This window comes from Saccostrea echinata, unplaced genomic scaffold, assembly GCF_033153115.1.
Source record: "Saccostrea echinata isolate AGI-Se365-2 ecotype Australia unplaced genomic scaffold, CSIRO_AGI_Sech_v1 ptg000002l, whole genome shotgun sequence".
Taxonomy (NCBI): domain Eukaryota; kingdom Metazoa; phylum Mollusca; class Bivalvia; order Ostreida; family Ostreidae; genus Saccostrea; species Saccostrea echinata.
In genome coordinates, this window is record NW_026889751.1 from 28571855 (window position 1) to 28598659 (window position 26805).

The following is a 26805-nucleotide window of genomic DNA, read 5'->3' on the forward strand; positions in this document are numbered from 1 at the left end:
TAACAATCAAATTTTCACAAAAAAACCCTGGATAAATCACTTTTTTACTTTGCATTAATTGAAAATATTGTTAGATCAAAGCATTTATTCAATGCGAATACATGTATATGAGTTTCCATCCATTAACCAATATTCTATATTAGACTGATACTTTATTCAAAGCAACTATTTATATGTAGACTGATGAACAAAAATTTAAACGGACTTTTTTTTGGAGCATATGTATTTCCTTTTACGATTTTTTACGTAAACAGAAATACAATATTCTAGTCACGAACGACGAAACTCGCATAAGATGAGAGATTCTGAAACCTATAGTTAAGTAAATTGATGAATAAATGACTTCGAAATTTTTATACTTGTGAAAAACAAAATTTGGGTACAAAGCGCTATTACAAGCATGTTGGGGAGGAATCGAACATGTTGATTATGCTTTTAAACAGATATATGTTATGCTTTAAATACTATTTTGCTGTTAAAAATAATTATTTTGTAAGAAAGCGATATCTAGCTTCTGTACAGAATTTAATAATTACTCCAGTCCCCAGGATCATGAAACAGACTTAGACTTAAGTCAAATGTTCAATCACCTGTGAAATTTTTATTAATTATTAAATCCATCTCTAATTTTACAGATAACAGCACTTTTGTAAAGCAAAATTGAAAAATATTTGAATTTTGGACTACTTGACTTCTACAACATTTTAATACAACACAAAGATTTTGACTTAAGCTTAAGATGTTTCATAATCCTGGGACCAGGCCAGATAACAATACGTTTTTCTTATGATTGTAAATATCTTGGGGTGGGGTGGGGGTGGGGGGTGGGGGGTTACTTCCATTAAATCTGGCTTTAAAACACTTAATGAAAGAAAAATAAGATACTTCTTTGAACAGACTTTACTCTGAATTATCGTGCCAACGCGAGTGAAATAATTTCCCACAATAACAAATACATGAAAATACACTACATGAACACAAAATTTCCAACTGGTACAAAATCACTTTCAAATGATAAGCATTTACCAGACTAGAAATAATGAGTAGAAGAATCATGCTGTTATGAGTTTTCTACTGAAATTAAGTTCAGGTGACCAAAATATATAATGCCTTAAAGAAAATCTAAGCAATTAAAATTACTTGCAGGAAATTAACGTGAAAAGTTTGAAAAACGAGAACTACATGCACCATATTCCTATTATGAGGGAAAACGTAGTCCTCGGGTTTTTTTTTTTCATGAAGCAAGATTCTTACTTCGGACAGATATTACAAATAACAAAATTGCTGACATAAGGAATGACCTATATATAGTGACCTCTGACTATTGGTCATTTACGAGGATGGTATTTACTTGTCGTTTTAAGATTAAATCAGTTAAACCAGAGACGTATAAATGAATGGAAACTTCCTGAAAAAAATCAGCCATAGTAAATCTGGATTAATGTAGGAAAATGTAGCCTAATTTAACATATGCAGATATTTTTATTAAATGTTTAAGTCAATTTGTAATGTAAGAAGATGAAAAACAATGATCTGATCAATCTCATAAATTCAGTACAGTTTACGAATCGTGAACAGGACAAAAACCGGACTCCTGGAAACACCAGAGATAGGATCAGGCGCCAAGGAGGAGTGATTATCCCCCCTGTTGACCAATAACACCCGCCGGGAGCCCTTTTTATTAATCATATAAACGTCTAATCCGTAGTCAAAATGGTATGACAGCCAGAAGGAGACTAAGCAATAGTTCAAAGTCGCTATAATGACTATAGAATTAATGTACACGGAAAATGTTTTTATTGTATGTTTTCGAATAATATTCACACAATTAAATAATGCGTAGGATTATATCATTTAATAATTAACTGTTATATCTGCAGATTTGTCCCCACTGTGAACTGACCTACATTGTGTTATGGTGTAATTTGTCAACAACAAGTTCACAAACTAAGAGCACACTGTATAAATTATATTAATTAATATCGAAATAAACACATAGAAGGACTTTGTTCAATTTGATTCAAATAATCTTAAAAGGATTGTTCCAGCCTACTTTGATTTGATGAATGCCACTAAACCCACAGTAAATAAAAAACAATTACTTTTTCCTTTAATCTTTTTTATCCAAATAAACTCATCCACACTTGAATGAAAGTTAGTTCATGGTGACAATGGGTGATAAATAAGCAAAAGTAATTTATTATTTTTACTCAGGGCAATTAATTAAAACCCTTCATAGATTTGTTTACTTAACTTACATGTTTTTTAAAAGCCCTATTCACTGTCTAAGTAATATATCATGAAGTACGATGCTCAGCCAGGTCAGTTAAACCAAGATAATCTACAAATACAACACAGCATTCAATCTCTGACTATAAACATGTAAACCAAACTACCGAACACTGCTTTTTAAACAGAAAATTCCGATTTCCATTTATAATTTTGAAATCAGTGTGAATTAAACATCGCTCACGACGGATCAATTTAATAAAACATAAAAAAAAAGTACGGTGAGTTGCTATCTTTCAGCATGTCTACTGATTCCACTGACCGGATGAAAAGTTCCGAAAGAGAGACTGTCAATCAAGATCCCGGTCCTGTGAAAGGTCCGAACAGAACAGAGGAACTGCAGAAAACCTGGGAGGAAAAGAGGCCAAATTTTTACTGCAGGATAGTGGTCAACCACCCAATGAAGTGTTTCGGTAAATCTGGGATTGAAGTGCTTTGTCTATGGTATTATTCGATTACCTAGCTATGTCAGAGATTTTTTTATTAATTTCATCTGCCATCTATGAAGCTTAGCATGTCTGTCCGTTGTTAATTCACATTTTTAATTTCTTATTTAGAAACAGTGGGCTAAGAACAAGGTATGGTTTTGAACAATACAAATCTTGCCCTGTGTTTTTCTTAAAAATAAAAGTGATGTAAAAGATTAAAACTCATGCTTTTTGAATTATTGAAAATCCATGCAGAAAGATCAAACAAATCTTTTTTCTCACATGACCTTCCAAATGCTAATTGTGACGTCATAATCTTGTGCATTTTCCCGTATTTTCTTAAAAATTTGCAGAAGACACCAATTTTCAATGGAATTTTCTTTCAGATAATATTGTCCACAGGTATCGCCCATAAAGATTTTGAGATATGTGATTTTTCAAAGAATTTTAGACAACATATCTAAAAATTAACGTGAGCGACGGCTGTGGACACTATTTTCTTAAGGAAAATAACCCTTGAAATGGGTCATTTTGAGGCTTTTTCTGTTTAAAATAGAGAAATGCATCAAATTAATGACGTCATATATCCAGAATGGTACTCCATCATGCTATATTCTTTCCTGATTCATTACAGTCATATACTCAACTAATATCTAAGCCAGTTTCAAAACTTTTTGAAAACATTAAATTTTTAGGGCACAATAAAGCTAAAACCATACCTTCTTCTTTGAACTTTCTTTAAAGCGTCCTGAAATTAATGGTAACCTAACAACAAAGCTTTATGATAAACGTGATGACTTCAACTTTTCAATCGCCAACTTCCCTTACTTATTTAGTGCTATACCCTTATCACCAGCATATGGGGTTGATTCGATACGCAAGAGCATGCTCTATGTACGAACAATTTCTAAAATCAAAGTACTCAAAAGTATAGAGAGCCGGGCTCATTTATAGAGCAGTGACCAGTACCGTACATGAAATAAATGTTATATAAGAAGTTCAGAAAATATTATTACATGCATTTAAAAAGTTTTTAAGACACAGGGAAAGCAGGTTTTAATCACCTCCGTATAAGACTGTGTAACCCCAGTTTCAGGATATCGCATTACATTACGCACATTCCATTTCATTGGAACAACATTCTCCAGATTATTTCGTACCATATTTTTAACATACAATTCGCAATACTATCAATTCATTTATTGTCATCTTTGATTATTTTTTCTTTTATTTTCTTTTTTTAAATTTTAATTTAATATGCTAAACATCGCAACATTTACCTAACAGGATCGGTTGCTTGACATACTGACAAGTGCGCATTACTATATGCACACTAGCGAGGCAGTTCAAGTTTTCCATCATTCTGTAAATAGAGGTTGTCACTATCTGATTGTGTGTCGCACGTGGCTTTTGTGTATAGGTTACGTTCACTCTCACAAAGGTATTAGCTTTCCTTAAAAGCTTGTCTGACGTGAGAAAAACTAAATTTTTGATATTGAAAATTTAAGAAAGTTTAACCCAGCATCATCAACATGAAATTTTCTGAGAATGGGAACTGATTTAATCTGAAACGCATAATGTTTATATTGGCGGTTGTTGTGTTACCATCCGGTGATTTTTCCGCGCAGATCGGCTATCCCGTAAGCCGGGCCATAGCTTACGCTATGTAACCCGGCTAACGAGATAAGTTATTGACAAACAAATTGATGAAACAAGAATATCAATAGTCTCATTTAAAGTCAGTATTTTGCAAGTTCTATGGTCAATACAATGACCTTGTCAGCAAATGCAATCTATCATTAAGTCAAATGCTGATGGATGTTTTTTCATACTAATTGTTAGACCATTATTTACACACTAATGTTTACGGATATTTCCGTATTTCCCAATCATGACAAGTAGTACACGGCGGGTGTGACCGGTCGGCAGGGGATGCTCACTCCTCCAAGGCACGTGATCTCACTTCTGATGCTTTAGAATTTTAGAATCCGTGTTTGCTCTGCTCCTGATTTGCAATGTTTGAATGGACTTTTGAGCTTGAATACTGTTCGTTATCTTCGTGCATATTTCGGTTATAGGAGATTAAATCTATTTAAATGAAGAATCGTGATTCTTTCCAAGTTAGATGATTAGTCGACGACAAAAATGGGGGTATGATTACTCAAAAATTACCTTCTGAAGGTTCACCGGGCTACAACAGACAACATTCATGCAAAAGCTAAGCTTTATTGTGAAAAAATGTTCAAATCATCAGAAAGGTCTCAAGTTTACTCTTTTAAAGATGTATTATTGGAGTCCTCGTCTCAATCAGTACATTAATAGATTGTAATTGCGAATACAAGGAGTTAAATTAAGTACATGTTTTGTTGAATTTTATTTTCACGTGACACTTTGTGTTTTGAGATCAGATGAGCGTTGTGGTCAGTGAATATACTGTGCTTTAAAATTAATATTTGTTTATACATTTATTTAGTAACACACTTATAAAGGAAATCACTATTATACCCACTGTTCATTTTTTACCCATTTATATAAAAAAAAAATGTACATGTAAATCTCATATTTTCCAATTTCAGCTATAACCCTTATCTGCCACGTTGCTATGGTGATTTTATCAGGAATCCTTTTGGGAGCAGGATTTGACCTCTTTCCTACGAACTTTAAGCAAATTCCAATGGAGTTGTACGAGGTTCCCTACAAACTGAGAGAGGACGCTTGGTTCGATAGAAACGACTACAACAACAGGTTCACACGCACTCTACCTAACCGTGGTTATAGCACTTACGAAAGGGATCAACTCTCTGAATACTCATCAGTATTGATGTATTACGATACAGGTACGGGAAATATCTTCACCAAAGCCAATCTGCAAAAAATGAAAAATATAGAACAAGAATTAGCTAGTACGCAGTCTTTTCCTTCAATCTGTATGGCAATCAACTCGTCTTTGTCCTGTCAACCTTTCAGGTCTGTTCTAAGATATTTTGATGGAACATTCATGCTAATCAGTGCTACCCTTTATGATCCTGAGTTTAACAACATACCTGCCGTGCTATATGAAGCATATACAAACAATAACACAAAGGAAGATTTCAAGTATTTCCTGCCCATAGGATACAGCTTGTCTTCTACGCATGCGCATGGATCTCTCACGCGCTCAATTTTGCCGGTTGGATGTTCTCTGAATGGCACTACAGAGTGTTCGAAAACTTCTTGGGTATCGGAAGTGTTATATCATCTACAAAATGGTATTCAGGAGAAGCTTGAAAATGACGTAACAGCATCCACAGATGACTTCAACTTTTATTTCTTTTCTTATAATTTATGGTTTTCCGACCTTATCCGACAAGCTATTTTAGATATGTTATGTGCTTTTGGTAGTATGTTTGTTATATTTTGTTTCATGCTGTTTCACACTGAATCTTTTTGGATCGCTGGTTTTGCAATTATCAGCATTCTTGCGAGCTTTCTAGGAACAAACATTATATACACAGGCATATTATCATTTAAGTATTTTGGTTTCTTTCATATTGCATCAATTTTCATTATTTTGGGTATAGGTGCGGATGACCTTTTTGTGTTTTATGATAACTGGAGACTTACGGCTTTTTCTAAATATCCAAGTCTCGCACATCGTCTGTCAGATGCTTACTCAAAATCCGTCACAAGTATGTTTATAACGTCACTCACGACGTCATTGGCATTCTTCTCGTGTGCGATTTCTCCACTTCTGGCCACCCGATCGTTTGGTATTTTCACTGGACTTCTTGTCATTTACAATTATTTATCAGTTATCTTATTCTTTCCTACCGTAATAATCGTTTATCATTTAAAATACGAAAAGTGGACCTGTCCATGTTGTCGGAAATGCAAGAAAGATGAACATCCCTCGGAAGAGACAAAAACTGAAAGATCTAATCAAGTGTTTAGTATTACTAATGTGGAAGATATTGATGTAAGCAACACTAGTGGAAGAAATGACAACGTTAGCGTCAGGGAAAATTCCAAATCGCACACTAAGAGGCATTCCCTCTTCAGTAAAAGGGATTCCCTCTTATACACCAAGGCAAATGCAGTGGTTCCGCTAGGACTAGTCATGGGAGCGCTAAAGACATTTAACAGCAGAGAGAAACAGAGGAGAATGACAGTCTTCTTCAAGTATTACTATCTTCGATTCATCACCCACAGAATCACACGGTGTGTGGCTATTCCTATCTTTGCTATCCTGGTGGCGTACTTAGCTTACTCCGCGTCTAATCTCGAGCCAGACAACGAACAGGTACCATTATTTTATGTCTTTGCTAAAGGTTAGCTAAGGTGAGATACCAACTTGGCACTCAGAAAAGAATGTCCCAATCGTTTGCAAAGTCGAGTAGCCCGAGCATAAAATATTTAGAAATCATGTCAGCTTTTAGTTTATACAATATATGCTATACATTCAAGGGTGGTCCTCTGTTTTTCATTATTTGCACTACATGTCATATCTATATAACTAAAATCCCACACGATTTCTTGATAATAATGAATAATAATTATCATGTCTGAAATCCCACAATCCTTTTTAACCAAATATGCATCAGAATTCATTCTTCCAAATGCATATTTGTGTGATCTGTATGTGAAACATACACCGTATGCTAGATATTAAATGCTTCCTTTCAAAAATATTTATTAAATCCCAGTAAAAGGTTTTGAAATATCTTACAGAAAATCAAAATAGAATGTGAGTGTCAACATTTTTGGCAAATGTTCATTGATATAATTTGATATACATGAATATTGTTGATATGTTGCGAGATTTTTCTTATTTCATTTTGGTGTTTACATGTGATGAATATTTCAATTCATAATAAATAAATTTATTAGTTTTGGGAACCGTTGTTCAGGCACTGGTTTACTTTGACTTGATTCCAACTTTCTTATTGTGAATCTCTTAAAATTCTGATCTTTCACAGATTTTGATCTACAAGAAATCCCACTATTACACACAAGCTATAACTAAGGAATGGTATTCATTTGAGGAAAGCGCGGATACCAATTTAGTGACGGTAGTCGTCGTTTGGGGACTCTCCCTTAAAGACCGGAGTAGTTGTCATTTCTCCGCCGTTGAGTGTAGAGGCACCGAAGTGTACGATTCGACCTTTGATCCAAACCCTCCAGCCAATCAACAGGCTTTAAAAGTATGTGATAAATATTCCTGTGATTTTAATTGTCGGAAATAGGTCACACAAATGTTTTTTTTTCTGTTCACAGTGTTATTATATTTTTTCAATATCTAAATTTATTACATTGTTATTCTGTTGTTCCAGGAATTCTGTGACTCCTTCTATAACATGTCATCCTCGGACATCAGTCTGTACAGAATTAAAACTGACGACTCTGGGAACCCTGATATCAGCTGCTTCACAAGAGAATTTGACACATATTTCAAGGTGAAGAAAACGTTTGAATCCTTATAAAGATTTCAATGACCCTCCTTTTATTACTTGGTAAAGATGTCAAAAGTTAGAAAAACATTAATCCCTCATTTTTAGTGTGTAAATCACACAGACCTGTTACGCTAGCGCTTTCGCGATAAATATGTCTACATGCAAGTCTGTGTGAGTTCCTACATTCCTTATATTCTATCCAAAATACATCCAAGATTTGTAAATTTTGCAGCTATATTGTTTTACTTTTTATTCTGTCTTTATTTATTGTTTTAATCGATCAAATGATTTTTGCTTCAGTCTCTTTCTATAGGCGGATTAGACCTGTCTCTTCCCTGGGATTCTAATAAGACGTTATCATTTATGAACAACCTCTCAACATACTACAATACCACTGGTTATTCCACATATACTGACTTCTTATCGGTAAGGATTTGTATATATGGCAAAGGACATGAATGATTTTTATACTCTCCCATTAAAACTTGGATTGAATGAAAAATTAACTCTCTGCTTCACTTTGATAGTATTCTGCTTGGTGCGTTTTCAGGTTATAAAAGCTTGAAGTATCGTTCAGATAGTTTTTTTTTTTTAAATTTCTTGTGCGATGTCGTATAATCAAGATCATAATTTGCACATGTTGTATGACCTTCATCCATGGTGATATCTCAAAATTTCAAATATATTAATTTTCTCCAAATCTCTATAAAACTTTGATCTAGATCATACTTTACGCAAGAGCTACTTTGTTTAAATGAAAAAAATAATTTGTATATATACAATAGGTACATTGTATTTTCATATACATAATACATTCAAAATTCAAATTTCATTGGTTAGAAATCCTTATCAAATTAACCGATCAGCGAAAGTATCAAATACTAGTACACTAATCACTGCAGATCTAATAATCGCAGCAAATCTATTGATCAATTTACGCGAGAGATCAGCTGATCAGTGAACATAGCAAATCTATTGGGCAGCTGATCGGTGAACATTGCAAATCCAGTGAATATTTACCGCAAAAGTTCAGATGATCAGTGAACATGGTAAAATTTAGTGAGCAGTTAATTTGGAAAATGTACTAAGTAATCAATGAACGGGGTAAAATCTACATGTATGAACAGTGACGTCAAAAACTTGTGAAAGTGGCAAAATATGTAAAAATGTACTGGTCACTGAATGCGGTGATTTTTGTTTTCAGATTCCTATGCAGTACTGGATGTATGCGGGCTATTCTGGGAACTACACGGCAGACTATGGTGTGTACAATGATCTGTTTGGAGAAGAAAAGACAACATTCAGCAGACAACTTAAAACAGATAGCTGTAAGTCTACATGGGGAAATTTTCATTTGCCTCCATTCTTTGTGTAGCCTCCATGAAGAAAATTGTTTCACGTTTAAACACCACATGCTGTGAAAGTCTCAGCGCTTAATTAAAATGCATATTTTTTTCAATATTCTTACTTTTTATACAGTGTAACAAAGGAACATGTAATAATATATTGATCAACTGAATTGAGCAACATGATGTTCTTTATTAAATCAACAAAATTGAACCTTGATTCACTTTCCATGTTCATAAAATTTGTTTTCTCTAGCGATATATTACGGAAATAAAATAAAGTATATCGGCGTCAGCGTGAAGACGACTGTGAACAGAAGAACGACGGGGTATTCTACAGGTATACCTATAGTGGAGCGATGGGAGAGCCTCATTCAATCCAAGGTCTGTAGCAGTAAACTATCGAGGTGATCCGTGAGAGGTGGGGGGGGGGGGCTTATTCTACAGGTATACCGATAGTGGAGCGATGGGAGAGCCTCATTAAATCCAAGGTCTGTAGTAGTAAAACATCGAGGTGATCCGTAAGAGGGGGGGGGGGGGGTACTCTACAGGTATACCTATAGTGGAGAGATGGGAGAGCCTCATTAAATCCAAGGTATGTAGCAGTAAAACATCGAGGTGATCCGTGGCGCGGGGGGTGCAGCGGAGAGTGAGGCCTTGTTCTGTTAGTGTAGCACATTTAATAAGAATTTCGTATAGTGCCATAGTGACGTCTCATCACCTCTCAGTTATGATGTTACAGCTTACGACATCGCCTTACGAATAGAAAGGAGCGAAAGGAAAATTCAGTTTGTTGTAGTTGGATATGGAATTTATTAAACAGTGGGACAGGATTTTTTTTCACGAGTGCGAAGCAACTACAAAATATTGAATATCCTCTACATACACAATAATTTGGTTAGACATTCAATAGTCCGAAATATCTGCCTTTTTTCCAGGCGTTTTCACGAATTTGAGAGACGTGCCGGGAAAACGTCAGAACCGGCAGATATTTCGGACTATACATTCACTCACCAACTGCATTAGTCTCATTTTACAAAAAGATTTTTTTTTAGAAAAACCATTTCTAGTAATAATAAATACATGTAATTTAATACAGTGAAAATACAATTCTAGAAAATAAAAATAAATTCCCATATCTAACTCCAAAGTACTGTCTCGCAATTGTGAAGTTAATCCCCATATCTAACTATAAAACATTATATTTTATATTTATATTAACATTAATTTTATTTTTGGTTCTCCCTTTTGTGCCTATATTGCCTACTTTTCGTAACGCATCGGTATAGGCTGTGATGTCACAGATAAACGGCTGTGGTATACGCACATCATATTCATATTGAAGTTGTAAATATTAATTTTAACAACAATTTTGAGAGACTTTATTTTGGTCAGTGCTGATTTATATGCTTTGTTCACTTATGCTATCTATAGGGTGTATTTTCTTTAACAAAACAAATAGTTTTGCTGCAAAGTTGTAAATTTCGCCCTGTGACAAGGGCACCAGTGAGACTATTGCTTTTATTCATCGGATAAATTACAGTATTTCATTGGTGAAAATTTAAAAAAAAAAAGACACTTAGATGAATTTGGCTTACCTTACCGATACATCTATGAGGCAGCATTTAGGCTTGGTTGATTCCATTTTGTATAAATGTCTACCTTTCTTGTAGATGAGTGCCATGCCTGTTGGCGTCAACAATGGATTCCAGCAAACCAGAGGAACGTGGCATTTGTTTTACGTCATCCAGGTCTGCAAACTATATGTATTTATTAAACTATTGTATTATCATTATTGTATTTTCTTATTGTTATTTAACTCCCCTTTGTTGTATTTTTTCCTGATCAGTTGTTATTTCCCCCGTTTTGTTGCAATTTTTCCTGATCAGTTGTTATCTTCAACATTTAGTTGTTATTTTCCTGATTAATTGTTATTTTAACCGAATAGTTTATTTTCTCTGATAAATTCTAGTTTTACCCCAATTAGTTGACATTTTCCTAATTTGTTATTATTTTCCTCGATTAAGATAATATTTTCCTTTATTATTAATTTTGTTTTCTTCCCTTATTATTATTTCCCCTTTTAGATGATACATGTACCTGATCAACACACAGGGCTCACGGCGGGTGTGACCGGTCATCAGGGGATGCTTACTTCTCCTAGGCACCTGATTAGTTGTTACCGTTTCTGATTAGTTGTTAGTTTCCCTGGTTGGTTATTTTGCCTGATTAGTTGTTATTTTCCTTGACTTGTTGTTATCGTACCTGTTAAATTATTATTTTGCCCGATTAGTTGTTATTTTCCCTGATTAGTTGTTATTTTCCCTGATTAGTTGTATCAAGCGACTGCAGTCCCTCTCTTAATTTTCAGGCTGTGTTCTTTTATATTTGCAGACCCTTGTACAGAACGCCTTACTTGGAATCGTGATCGGGGTGTGTATCGCCTTCCCCATTCTCTCTTTGTCCACCATGAACGTCGTGATCGGTTTCCTCGCCACCTTCTCTATCTGTTGCACCACTGTCTGCGTCATTGGGGTCATTCCACTGGCCGGCTGGAAACTAGGGGTAGGTAGTTTTTGTGGGTTGATTAAAATCCTCTATGGAATCCCTGAAAGAAGAAATACGCGATGTGACTGATCCCACCTCTGAAATTTCAGAGGTTTGTGATTTCAACAATTCAACAAATTTAGTATCGGCTTGTTTGGTTTCTGGTAGATGTGATAAACTTTTTGATAATTTGTTTTGTTAGAAAATTTGTTAAATTGTAATTTTAACTAATCATATAATGAAAACAAGACATGTTATATATGATATATAGAGATAACGAACAGTAATCAAGTTCAAAAGTGCATTCAAACAATACAAATCAAGAGCAGAGCAAACACGGACCTCTTTAACAGGTGCCATGGAGGAGTGTGCAGCACCTTCCGACCGGTCACATCCAATGTGTCCTCTTTAGTCATGATAGTGAAAACACGGAAAAATCCGTGGACAATTCAGTGTGTAAATAATGGCCTAACAATTAGTATGAAAAACGTCAGTCAGCATTTGACCTAATGATAGATTATATTTGCTGACAAAGTCATTGTATCGACCATGACTTTAAACGAGACTGTTGATATTCTTGCTTCATCAACCTGTTTGTCAATAGCTTGGCTCGTTTAAGAAATTGTTCAAAAGTAGAGCATGCTCTTGCGTATTGATTCAACTGAGAGGCTTAAACCCCATATCCAGCATATATACATGTTTTTATGTAAACATTCATTTGGAAACTCTTACTCTTCATTTTTCAGTTCATGACGGCGTTGAACATGTGTTTAGTAGTTGGTTTGGCTGTGGATTATGTAGTTCATTTGGCGGAGGGATACACATTGTCTGTTCACAAAGACAGATACAACCGGACACGTGACATGTTGGAAATGATGGGTTCTTCGGTGTTCTTCGGGGCCTGTACAACTCTTGGAGCATCTCTTTTTCTTTTCGCCACGGAAATTCAATTTTTCTTGCAGTTCGGAGTGTTTATGTTCTGCACAATCGGATTCTCTCTAATGTTTTCTTTAGGATTATTTACATTACTAGTTGGACTAATTGGCCCACAGAATAACACAGGAAATTTAAAAGTTTTATTTCAGAAGTGTCGATTAAGATTCCAAAGATAATGCAGGGTTCGTCTTTCTGAGTTGGATTCCGAAGAAAATTTGGATAATAAATTGTCAATGCAAGTGTGTCTGCTATTTTCGAACTGGACTGCAACCGGCTTCATGAAGTATGTATCGTGTGTCCAGCCGAGCGGTCTATATTTTATGTTGACATGAGCCCGGTTATTCCCGGGAATTTGCAGCTAGTGCAGATGATTTACAGAACAAAATAATTGCGTCTACCTGACACAAACTCAATAAATTTACTGTGATAAATCAAATTATGTATTGTCTTAATAAATATATTTACTTCGATTCGCACTTTTAATAAGAAGAATATTTGCTTTGTCCTAAAGTTTTACCCATGTCACTGGACAAATTGTCTTACATGAAATGTACTAAGGGCCTTGCGACCAAAGATCTCTTGTCAACTACTCTCTCACTATGACTCTGGAAACCTATGCAACCTTTATTTCCATATGTCAAAACTACAATGGTCAAGTTTCAAAGTTTCAAGTTTTATTTAAGACAAAAAACCATCTGGAATATATGAATACAAATGAAAACTATTAACAAAATAAATATTCAAACACGAATGCATGAATAAGTGGCACAAATGAAACTATATATAGGTATACTTCAGAAAATCAAGGTGTGGAAGTCCTCTGTTAGTAAAGAATATACATGTAGTACAAAATAGCAATATTTAGTAATATTATTTGAAAAAATAATTACGGAGAATAAAAATTTTGGAAAGGACGTACATGTATTCGGAATTTCAAAAGAATTGACCTATATAAGAGAGTACAATTTCCCGGAAAAAGTCACACGTGTGTAACTCATGTTCATTATTACTTTTTACCGTATACATACTCATACTAATTGTTAGGCCATTATATGCATACTGAATTGTCTACAGATTTTTTCCTTTTTTCCCGAACAATATGACAAGGAGCACACGGCGGGTGTGACCGGTCGGCAGGGGATGCTCATTCCTCCATGGCATCTGATCCCACCTCTGATGTTTTAGAGGTCCGTTAGTTTGCTCTGCTTCTGTTTTGTATTGTTCAGATGTTTGAATGGATTAATGAGCTTGAATACTGTTCGTTATATCCACATTTCATTTTAACCACTGAACATGTATCTCTTCTGGTGGACAGTCTGTCCCCGAGGATACTTGTAGTTCGGTACTTATTCAGGTATTCATGAATAGTACACAATATAACGAAATGATACTAGCAGACGCGTCTCCCAGTTTAAAAAGGTGTCACCCTTTTGAGTCTATAAAGGACACAGACTCAAAAAGTAAAATCGGTGTCCCTCGGATAATCCTCGGGGATATTAATCATATGCGATATGTGCAGTCTTCAGATTCCCAGTTTTGGTATAAAACATACCGGTAGTTCATCAAAAAAAAAAAAAAGAATGTAAAGATTCTATTAGAGATATATTTGAAGATTCCTTTCCAATCCCATGTCTTCTATTTCAAAATTTCTGTGAAAAAATTGTAAAAGCTGAAATGTTTTGCTTACTAACTCTTCTTTTACTAGTAATCTTAAGGACAGGGATTCTATACCAAAACTTGGATAGAAAATCTGAACTGCGAATCTTCTAATGTTGTCTACGGAATAAAATGTAATCTTCGTGGGCTTATTTATGTTGGTGAAACCAAGGATTCACTTAATAAAAAAATATTGGGGCATAGATTTCAAATAAACAATGGGGGTCTGCACTCTGCAGCTTCTTCACAAGCACTATAATTTGCCTGATTATTCTATTTTATTAAATGAAAGTTGAAATTCTAGAAAAGATTAATCAACATACTAAAAGCTCATCACTGAGTACACCTTTCTGCAGACAACAAGAAGTATATTGGATTTGGAAACGAGGCACAGTTTTCCATATGGATGCAAGGACAATGTCGATAGCGTTGGGAAAATTTCCAGTCTACAGTGTAGCAATGTGAATGCTATGAGGCTTTTTAATATTACACATAGACATAAGCGTAGTCATGGACATCAGTCCTGCAATAAACCTATTATAAACGATGTCTCCTTTGATACACTACTACCTTATGTAAATAAGTGTAAGAGTATCCTAGTGGTGTCTCAAGAATATCCTTGTGGAGTCTCAAGTGTATCTTTGTGGTGTTTTCAGGTATTTAAAGGTAAACCAGTGGTGTCGGAAGAATATCCTTGTAGTGTCTGAAGGGTACAGCGTATCCTTGTGGTGACTGAGAGTATCAATGTGGTGTCTGAATAGTATCTTTGTGGTGTCTGAGAGTATCAGTGTGGTGTCTATAAAGAGTATCCTTGTGGTGTCTGAAGAGTATCAGTGTGCTGTCTGGAGATATCCTTTAGACATCCGCCATCGAAATTTGCAATGGGGACAAAAATGTTGCTTGTGATGCGTGTGATAAATGGTTTCATGGCTTGAAGGATTGAGTAGAACAGATTTGAAGTATTTACAAAAGTATCCCTTGTCTTACATATGTGAAAAATGTTGCAAAAGCGCAGATGTTTAATTTGTTTGATTTTGAGAAATTATTGGATAGGTTTCGCACAGCATGCAAGTCTGTCGACATAGAAAATGGGATGAAAATTAGAAACAATTTTCATGCGCTCACTACAGTAACGGCCTAACTTTTATTGAAAAGACAGGGATACTCAAAAAACTTTAAGGGTGAAATGGTTAGGGACTTTGTAGCCAAACAGTTATCGAAAAATTTTGACTACATTCCGGTAGTTGTTCATGGGAATTGCCTTTGAAATTTCAGTCCGCATTCAGGGGGATGAGAATGTTGGCATCAGATATGACATCCTCACAATGTCAAGGTTTTGTGATTTCGGAAGCCCACACACAAAACCTTGACATTTTGAGGATGCAGATATGAGTCAAAACGTGTATTTTAACTGTCTTATAAAAAGGATTTCTACATCAAATTAATAATCATATGGGTGATAAGTTAACTTGTGTGTCTTTATGAGGAATCTTTTCAAGACTGTTTTCTAATTTTTCGCTTTTCTTGGCTGACAGGCTAGGCAATAGCCGACCACAGATACTTGTGGACAGGACCCCCCCCCCCCCCATTCAATCCCGATGTTTGTTGCAGATTTTTTTCACAGATTATATTTATGACATTTATTCATCATGTGTTACGATGGCCGACAGCGGCCGCCACTTTCTGATTAAGAATATTGTCATTTTGTACAGCGTTTTTGTCAATTTTCGTTGACATATTACAACTAAACTGGTAATGCTATATGTACATGTACACTTTTTACACTGACAATTTACACCAGCGAAAAACATTAAAATTCTTTCGTGTGATATGAAATTTAGGTACATAAAACAGGTGGCTTGAAAGAGATGAGGAGCATTTTAATGATTTTCACCCTCAATTTGTCTGAGATATCGTAACCCAGTTAATCCTAGATTAGACATAAATCGTCATTCTGTCACTTTGTTGTATCATTATAAAAAGATATTCTTGGGATTGTAATTAAAAAGGGGGATAAAATTAATACGTTTGTTGTAATGGATATATCTCGATCCTCAAAGTGTATGAGACAACTCGATTCTACCTATTATGCAGAGGTAGAAAAACAGGATTTAGTAGCTCTACATGTGAGCATCCAATCAAAAGTTTATGGAATGTATCAAAAACCAAACTTTAGATACGGAAATATACCCGTTTTTAAGCAAGAATAAAATGACAACCTTAAATGTGGGAGTCTGTATTTGCTCTCTAAATACATAAAAATTAATAACTAAATGCTTGAAACACTTTTAAAGGCCAACGCAACCTCTCAAGACTTCCACCTGGTCGGCCAATTATTTTTCAATGTGGCACGGGAATGAAAATATAGGTACATGTAACTAATGTGATCATTTCCTCGTGCGCATTGTTTAAAAAAACAAAATTCATACATCAAAGACACGTCCGATTATGAACAAAATCAAATTTCTGATAGACCTGGATAATTTCATACTGGTTACCTATGATGTGACCAGCAGGTACACTAACATGGAATTTTATGAATTAATTACTACAATCTGTCGAGAAAGCATATAATATTAAATATCTAGAAGACAATACTAATCTGTAATCACCCCGACCTTGCTGTTCTGCTAGAACCTTAAGCTTATCACCTTCAAGTAAACTGTTTTATGTATCTTCATTTCATATCACAAGAAAGAATTTTTATGATTTTCTCCAGTGTAAATTGTCAGTGTTAAAACTATATGGACATATAGCATTACCAGTTTAGTTGTAATTTGTCAACGAAAATTGACAAAAACGCTGTACAAAACGACAATATTCAGAATCAAAAGTGGCGGCCGCCGTCGGCCATCTTAATGTGTACCATGGGAAAAAATCGTGAAAACCCCAAAATAACCGTTCCACACAAAAATACCCCACTTTATTACATTTTCAACAGTGAAATACTGTGATTTATTTATTGAATAAAAGTGATATTCTCTCACAGTGTGAAAGAATACCAAAATGATATTCTCTCACAGTGTGAAAGGATATCAAAGTAAGTAAAAAATAATTTCTGCCCTGTCATAAGATAAATATAGTAACTAAACATCTTGATAGAGCTAAAACTGCAATTTTCTTCCCAAATATGTTGCTAAAATCCATGCTATGTAATGTTTTCAATCTCACAACTGCAAAGCTATGACGTCTCAACCGCTCAACTATGACGTCAAGCCTAGCTATGACACTGTGTTAAGAAAAGACAGAGGCAAAGGGAAAATCAAAGAAAATGTAATAAACAGAAAATTCAATGTTTTGTAGATGAATATGGAATTTATTTCACTCGTGAGACAGGATTTTTGATATTTTCAATCGTGCTTCGCACTAGTGAAAATATCAAAAAATCCTGTCCCACTCGTGAAATAAATTCCATATTCATCTACAAAACATTGAATATCCTCTATATATATACATTATAGGAGAGTGAGTATTTTTGAGTGGAACGATTATTTTGGGGGTTTCACGATTTTTTCCTATGGTGCACGTGATGAATAAGTGTAATAAATATAATTTGTGAAAAAAATGTCCAACCTCGGGAGGTTGAATTGGTGGGGGGGGGGGGGGGTCCTGTCCACAAGTATACCTGTGTTGTCGATATAACGTTAGGCGAATACTGGAAACCTCACATTTGTCTGGGTTAACTCCCCCTCTAATTATTAGTAATATGTAGGAGATGATTTTCAAATACCCCGAATCCTCGTAATATTTTCAAGAGACTCTCATATTAAGTGCATATCGGAAAAATTCGGATAATCTGTTTTACAGTATATGCCTTTCAAATACCTGTCCGAAATCTACAAAGAACGACTTACTTGTTACACGCCGCGCCGCCATTTGCACAAACAACATTTTCATGATTTTGCATTTACTTCAACTTTAATCCAATATGTACCCTAACTGGAGTAATGTACAAGGAGGATATGGACTTTATGGACAAATGGATCCAAACTACCAGCAGCAGTTGTTACAATGGCAGCAGATGAATCAAGTAGGGGGACAACAATGGGGGATGTATGGTCAGTCCGCACAGCCGCCTCTGCCAGCCGGTGGTGACACAAAGCCCCCACCACCCGAGCCCCCAGCCGACGAAAAACCTCCACTCCCTCCGGATCCACCACCTGATGGGGGAGAAACTAAGGTGTGTATCTTGCTTAATTAAAGTAGTTAAAATAAAACGAGCGTTTTATCGTCAGGAGTCTGCAGTTTCACTTCAAACACAGGCACCTGACGAATGGATGTTGTAAACCTAGTTAGAATAATCTGTGTTTTTGGGACAAGCACTCACCACAGTTAGAAAACGTCCCATATAGTTGCAATATAGCAAATGGGAACAGATCTGCGCCAAAATGATTTTGATAAGGAGTTGCGCTGAAAATAACTACCAAATTAACAGGTTGGGCACACCCCACCAAATGGTCATTTATTCCCCGTTTGGTGGACAATCTCCTATATCGGAGACGAATTTTACTGACCAAATGGTGGACTTTTTTATTCTATTCCAAATTTTTATTAAAATAAAGCAAAAGTGCATTTACTTAGGTATTGGGGAATTTTAGTGAACATATTCCTCGCACAATTAACATAATTCGGTCGATTTTCCATGTGCAATTTCTCCATAACTTATTATTAATAAAAATGATACCCATAGTTGTCCGTAACAGCCGAACTTCTTGATCAATCGATCAAAAAATTTTTGATTGTGTCTAGTAGGATAAAAATTCTATTTTATCCAGTGGTTTAACTCTTGATTAGTTAAGTTTCAATCGCTTTTTGGATCTTCGTCAATAATTATTTCCATAAAATCCCCTTAAACACGAGCTCCTCATTACTTTACTGGTATGGTGGGCACTTATTGCTATAAAGTTAAATTTTTCCAGACTTGAACGTAATATCTGTTGTTATTTTTCTTTTAGGATGAAGTTGCATATTCCATGCGACCTTTTGTGGTTTAATATGTATATTACTGATGAATTTAATATATTTGATAAATAATTTTCAATAAAAGATTTACAAAGTGACTTTTACAATTATGCTTGTTTGCGTTCTAAGTACATCGTTTTAAAACAATAATTATATCATAATCTAACTTCATTTACTATTTTTATAGAGAACAAAGCTATATAGTACAAAATAAAACGAAATAAAGGCAAAAACTTATTTTTCTTTTGATTTCCTAATTGAAAATTGACACAAATGTGCCTCTGTAATAAAATCTGACTTTTGACCACGTTAAAAAAAGATAATCATTTTTATTGGTTTGCATTATTTGATTGGTTGCCCGATAATCAAAATAGAAAGTAAAGAACATGATTGACAGGTGCAGCATCGTCGGAGAAGGAGGGAATTTTCTTTTCAAGTAAAAATGGAGAAACATTGCACTTGTTCACGTATGTGACATTTTTTTTCAAATTTTTGAACGACTCTGCGCAAAAAATTATACGTTGAATTTCCGATTTTTTTTCACTCAGAACACTTGTAAATATCTATATTTTATTCCACATGGTTTAAAATTATGCGCCATTCCACGCCATTCTATGGAATTGAACACAACCATTTTTCTCTCCCAAATGGTCAGTATAATTCGTCTCCGATATGGGAGATTGTCCACCAAACGGGGGATAAATGACCATTTGGTTGGGTGTGCCCAACCTGATTAATAATAACAAACCTTTTTGAGATTGTATGCCTTTTAACTTTGAAAATAATCCAACTATTGTTCTTAACATTTTTTACACACCATGTTAACATTTGGAACTCTCTGGATTGTTCCTAGTAAATGCACTGAGTAAGCATGGCATGGATTTATCTAGATATTTTATTCGATTACCCTTTTCATGTTAAAGGGGAAAAATGAGAATGACTGATCGACATAAGCACTGGTATGAATATACAAAGGGAGTCCCAAGACATGATCCCCTTGGAAATTTCAGATAAATGTAGCATTCTGAGAGCTAAATTTGGGGTCATTTCCAGAACTATTAAGAATAATTATATTTTAAATGTTACATGCTTGTATAATCAGGGAAATTTCTGTAACTAAAACAGGAGTTTTTACATTTTTTTTCAAAGGGGAAGGGTACCTTTTACCGGTAGTTAAATCAGCATTGATAAATCCTTGCATGGTAAGACAGGTTGTAACCAATTTCCCAAATGGGATATAATAGCCCGTTTGGGGTAAAACTAAAAGAGCCCAAAGGCCATCATTAAAAATCTTTGTTTCCCCTGACCCGACCCTAAAATCTCAAGTTGGGTAGGTAGATAGGTAAATTATTTTTTTCTCACAAAAGTTTTGCAAATACATTCTGAAAAATTGAATAATATCCTTATAAGTAAGAAATAACAAAAGAAACCTATTTTTAAACCGAATATCATACAAATGAAATTTAAAAGCAACATGTATGGTAAATTACTGAGTAATTCACAAATATTATTCATTTGAACTAGTGAATTATCTCATACCAGTGTAAATTTATTGAAATCAAATATTATACAAAAAGACAAGATATCATATTCAGGTGCTTACACAGGTAAATATATTAAGGGCCTTGTGTGGTGCAGTGATTGAAGAGACTGTCGTGTTTCATTTTTGAAGTCAACGTAATTTAGGAACTTATTTTGAGTCAAGGGTCCTAATGTGGGACGTGGAGACTGGTCAGTTGAATGAGACCATTAAAACGTAGGTCCAGTGTCGTTGGCACTTAAAGGATCCCTTACTGATGCTCAAGATGATCAACAGCCATAAGTGCCGAGTAAAAGTCTAAATTTGAAGCCCTCCACTAGGCAGATGTTCAAATGTTGTCAGCCTAACAATTTTTAAAGGGATTTTAAAGGAAAGAAACAACCTATTTCTTAGGGCCTAACTAAAGAAAAATACACCAGACGTCTCAGGAAGCCATACCAAATGCCAATTTTAAAGATTTCAACATAATTTGGAAAGTGTACATGTATAAACAATATTTACTTCAACCAAACCATATCTATAAATGATAAAAATACCATATATCTAATGTTTTAGTCACGAAGTTTAACCCATAGATAAAAGGAATGAAGAACATTCGAATTCGATTTTATTATCAAGCTGAAATGATTATACAAAGACATACCGGTAATTATTTACAACTTCCATGGTCCCATATAGTAAATGAACTGTTTATTAGATCAAACAGTGAAATTTATTGAAATGTAAACACAAGATGGGCCCCTCATCTGCTCATGAGGCAGGCTTTGCCATGTTTACTACATAAGTTAATTTTAGAAGACACATTTGTAAATACCATCGAAGCACTCTTAGTCATGGTATGATTCATTTAACATGTTTAATTCACGAAATGTTTCAAGAGTGTAGGATTCGAATAAGACATATTAAGATTGATACATCGCCTTTGTTTTATAACACCAGCTAACCCTCTGTGACCACATGTTGTGGGTGCCAAATCAGAGTAGAACAAAAATTCTTATAAAAAATGGATTTTGATGAAATTTTATTTTATAAAGTTAATAAATAAGAACAAAATTATTTGAATAATTTTGTTAAAAAAAAAATTTCAGTCAGCTCGATTTCAGTGGGTCGGTTGCATTAGGGGAAACAAAGGTATATTTTATTTTGGCTAAATGGGATATAATATCATTTTAATGCTTAAACATTCCAGCTAGTGTACCCCCCCCCTTCCTTCTGAGAATTTTTTTCTGAGATAACTTAGCAAATAATGATCAGAAATATACATGAATTCCTAGTCTATCATACCAATACTTCTATACTTGGTATCATTTTCTGTTTTTTTTTTTAAGTTTTAGACATAGGCTAGCGTGTTTACGGTATATAAAAATACCAAAGGTGAAAAACAAAATCTTGTAAATTTAACACACAGGGTGCATGGCTTCGAAGGACATAAAATTTTAACATTAAATTCGTTAAGTTCAGGGAGATGTTGTGTTACAAGCCCCTTATAGTCACACCCAGTCAAAATGTCTTATTTGTCCTAGATTCAGGATTATTCACCAGACTTCCTTTCACTGGCAGCCAATCAGGTGGTCATCATGTACTACTTTGTTTAGTGTAATGTAAAATCCAGCAGGGATTTACAGTACAGGCCACGAGTTTTCCCCGTTGCACGGTGGAAAACACACCGTGTGAAATGCTCTGTGTTACACCGTGTACACGGTGTAGCACGGTGTGTGTGGATTTGAAATACACAGGTAGGCACACCGTGCCGCACCGTGTCTAGAAAAATCCCTGCTAATGTACCCCGTGTCGCACCGTGCCCAAAAAATTCCCTCCGTGCCGCACCGTGTCCATAACATTACAGAGAAAAATAATTTTGTTCTGATAAAATATTTTAAGATTTTAAAACAATTAGCACATTGATTTATATGTAGTGTATAATTATCGTTTTCTAATCTAGAAGACATTACGTGTTCTGAATTGTACTAATGATACATGTAACAGGATTAAATATCAGTAACAGAAAAATTAAATGGAGTTCAATTTACCGTTCGCCCAGAAGTTCATATTTTGTAAAGTTGTTTAGTTACTTTTTAAAATTATTACTTGGATTGAAATTTTTAATGTCTGAAGAATTTAATCCCACGTAATCACGTAACGAAGAAATGGCATGATCAGTGTTACATGTGTTATACGATCTGAGCTGCATGTATTTGTTTTAGTGTACAAACCAAGCATTTATATTCTTGTGTAGTGCACATTTATTTTGTAAATCTTATATTATTCTGAATTTATAAGCGAGAATCGAGAGCAAAATTCCTGTGTACAATAATGTGCGTATTTTTCGTAACAGAATAAATTCTTTACATAAACTAGTAAGTATAAATTCTGTTTTAGAAATCCTTTCAGTGTAAGAATTTAATATGTTTTTTCCTTAATTATGTAAAGAAACAATGTCAGAGAGATAAAGGAGAGAGAGAGAGAGATGCTCTTAACCCCCTTTCATTTCACATAAGTCTGAAGAAAAAAAAATCATTTAATTCTTCGTTTAATAATGCCGACGCGTATTTCTACCGACGTTTTTTTTTTTCTTTTTATAAACTAGTATTTATGTTTTAAAACCCTTTCAGTGTAAGTATTTTATAAGTTTTTCTTTAATTGAAAAGTGTGTAAAAAAAAAAAAAATCAGAGAGAGAGAAAGAGAGAGAGATTCTTTTAACCCCCTTTCACATAAATCTGTTAAAAAAAAAATAATAATATTAATTCTTCATTTTATTTACATTACCAAAGTCACAATTAACCATTCTATAATACTATTTAAATTCTGCAACATTGTTTCATAGTCAACCCAGTTGCAACATGTTGTTCTTGGTTACACACGAAATCCTCGTGCTATACCTGTCAATCAAAATCGCACGACGCTAGATGGCCCAGAAAGTCTGTTTACACGGAAAGTCTTGTGATTTGAAACATTCTTATGGTCAGTTCCGAGTTCACACCTTTCTTAAAAATATATTGGGACAGAGCCGGAGGGCCGGGGGCGCTGTGTGTTTATCACACCTTTCGTCTTTTACCACATCAAGTGTATAACTCACTAAACTGACTTTCAGCGAAATTCATCTACCGAGTTACGCCACCACACGTGTACTTTGGCTTGATTACAAACTTACTTTGTAAATTATTCCTTTTCAGACACATATAAACATGTAACCTGTTAGATTATGGTTGTTTTATTTCAAAATAATGTAACATAAAAAAAAATCAGCAGACTCTCGATTAATTTAGAAGGGGAGGGGGGGGATAACGAACGTAATAGCTTGAAAGAGGCCAGGGATTTTACTACATGTAACTATATATTTTTTTTTCTCTAAAACCATGATAATAACTTTACAAAGACTTTGATCATAAGAGAAGCTTTATTCTATGCATGTACATCCCCGAACTACATTCGCTACATGTAATTGATTTTTTTTTTTCGCAAGCCGTTCGACACATTTTTCATTAAATAATTTCAGGATAAGGTAATATATGTACAGTATACCAAAACTCGACTTTTTGTGTGTGTGATATATATTTACCTCCATATTTTACAACATTACAGACTGCAATAATCCTTAAATTATCAAAGAGTTTATGAATTATGTGCTTGTATCTGACACGTTTTAAATTTTATTTTAGGTATTTTTTTTTTAGAAATTCTCTTTATGTAGAAATGATTTATAAAATAAAATATGCATCTGATAAATACCACATATGAATGCATACGTGCCAAAAAAAAATAGATGAAAATGACTGTAATTAAAATGAACACAGCTATAATCGAAAGAAAAGACAACCAGGTAATTTATTTACGAAAGTGTAATCACTATTCCTTCTAAGCGTTATAATAGTTTACCGAACATATTTTTTCTCTCGTATAACTAGGTTTTGAAACACGACTTACATGGATGTGTGTACACATTTGAAGACTTTGCCTTTTCGGTGCTGGGCACGAGCACGTGGATCTTAGATTTTAGGACATCTTATTTGTTCAAATATCTGTATATCGATAATGAGGAACTAATATTTAAGAAAAAAGTAAAAAAAAAATTATTTCAAAGGAAATTGATATAATTGATTAAACAACGACAATGAATACTTTTTTTAAGTTCTGCGTGATATCTTAATGGGACACTGTGATACACCGCGCGTACACACCGTGTTACACGGTGCGCAGCCATCCTAACTTCAAAGACGCCGACATTAATCGAGGTCCACGCAAAAGCGTGGACTTGCGGTCCACGGGGCCCCGTGTTTTTCGGGGAAAACTCGTGGCCTGTACTGTATCAGCCTATTTTGGGAAACGCCATTTTGGGAGAATTGGGAAAAAATTATTGGCTATTTGATGAAATTGGGAAAAATTAAAAATGCTGCTTAAATCATGTATTCAGGTGCAATTCATTTAACATTTCAGCATAAATTCTAATTTGAGCAACCAAACAGACAATTAAATATGATCCAACTTCATCAAACAAGATCAATTATGAATTAAATAGACTAATAAAAGTAAAATTGACTTCAATGAGTATAAAGTATTTACCTATACAATTTAGGGTAGTACATGTGTGTATGAGATTCCAATTTAGGTCATTATAGAATCTGTTTATGTAGATTATAAACTAGCTTCTGCAAAAAATTATACTAAGTACACATTTTCTCAAAGTCCTCTTTTAACATGTATTAAACCATTGAAAATATATTTTTCTATCAAAAATAATGCCTACAGTTCTTACCATTCACTTGTAGATCAATTGAGTAGGTGGAAATAACTAAATAAATCTATATAATTACACAATATCACCATTTTCAGAAAAACAGAGGAAATTTGGATTAAAAGTTGGCGATGTTTTTACAGTGTTTTTGAACGTGTTATGACTGTAGCTTTGCTAAATTAGTTAAAAAGATGAAAATTACAGACAATCTGAGAATTTTACTCTGTGATTTTCCAAGATAATTAAATATAAAAGCATTGTTCACCAATTGGGAAAAAATACTGCCAAGTTGGGAAAATCTGAAGTCATTTTGATTGGGAATGGGGCCAAATTTCAGCCCCTGAGAAGGTATTGATAAATCCCTGTCCAGAGATAGATAATTGGAACTCCTTGGATGTTTTCCGCAACCAACGTTTAAAACCTCCTGTTTGGCTGCAGCAATTTTTTTCCCCTTAAATAACTGCAGGTACCAATAAATGGTACCATTTCCAATGCCAAAAAAACGTTAATTTTTCCCAATTTTGAGACTAAAAATTCCCAATTCAACTGTTAAAGAACAAAGTGCGATGACATTTTCTCACTTCCTCTTAAATCGAAAGTATGAAATGGCAAGGCACCCAGCGTCCCAGGTTAAAGTTTTTGGTGCAGTTTTCTTTTCAGGTACTTCTGTGCCCTATATTAATCAGAGATGCATGGAGGATGCTTCTAGTATGTTTCATTGTACCAGTCAAGGTTTCAGATGCTGCAATTTTAGCTGAAGAATTACCATTTTAATGTTTTTGGAGCAGGTTAAAGTTTTAGAGCAGGTTAAAGTTTTTGAAGCACGTCTCATTTCCAAGTAGCTATAAGCCCTATATTGAACAAACTTGCATGGATGATACATCTAAGAATGCACACTACTGGACTTGCTTTGGATGCTGGATCTGACCGTCATTTTCC

General features: G+C 34.5%; 2 protein-coding genes across 2 annotated transcripts in view; both read left to right on the forward strand.

Annotated features, from left to right (window-relative positions):
• The first annotated feature begins 2530 nt into the window (after positions 1 to 2530).
• LOC133178228 (protein dispatched homolog 3-like) lies at positions 2531 to 13200 on the forward strand. The gene is made up of 10 exons (XM_061312974.1): positions 2531 to 2702; positions 5294 to 6996; positions 7673 to 7897; positions 8027 to 8149; positions 8447 to 8572; positions 9351 to 9474; positions 9749 to 9876; positions 11166 to 11243; positions 11887 to 12057; positions 12786 to 13200. Exons 1-10 carry the CDS (start codon positions 2531 to 2533, stop codon positions 13149 to 13151), a joined length of 3216 nt encoding a protein of 1071 aa, XP_061168958.1. The 3' UTR covers positions 13152 to 13200.
• Positions 13201 to 18520: 5320 nt separating this feature from the next.
• Positions 18521 to 26805, forward strand: part of LOC133176481 (neurogenic protein mastermind-like) — a 40574-nt gene continuing 32289 nt past the window's right edge. Inside the window, exon 1 of the mRNA XM_061311603.1 lies at positions 18521 to 18811. Within this exon, the coding sequence (XP_061167587.1) occupies positions 18560 to 18811 (252 nt within the window). The 5' untranslated portion in view covers positions 18521 to 18559. The remainder of the gene's footprint in view (positions 18812 to 26805) is intronic.

What these genes read in the sequence shown, in the direction of transcription:
- LOC133178228 (XM_061312974.1), top strand. Translation starts at nt 2,531, where the DNA reads ATGTCTACTGATTCCACTGACCGGATGAAAAGTTCCGAAAGAGAGACT. An exon ending in CCACCCAATGAAGTGTTTCG is followed by an intron (nt 2,703 to 5,293) that starts GTAAATCTGGGA and finishes TTCCAATTTCAG; the next exon opens with CTATAACCCTTATCTGCCAC. An exon ending in TCGAGCCAGACAACGAACAG is followed by an intron (nt 6,997 to 7,672) that starts GTACCATTATTT and finishes GATCTTTCACAG; the next exon opens with ATTTTGATCTACAAGAAATC.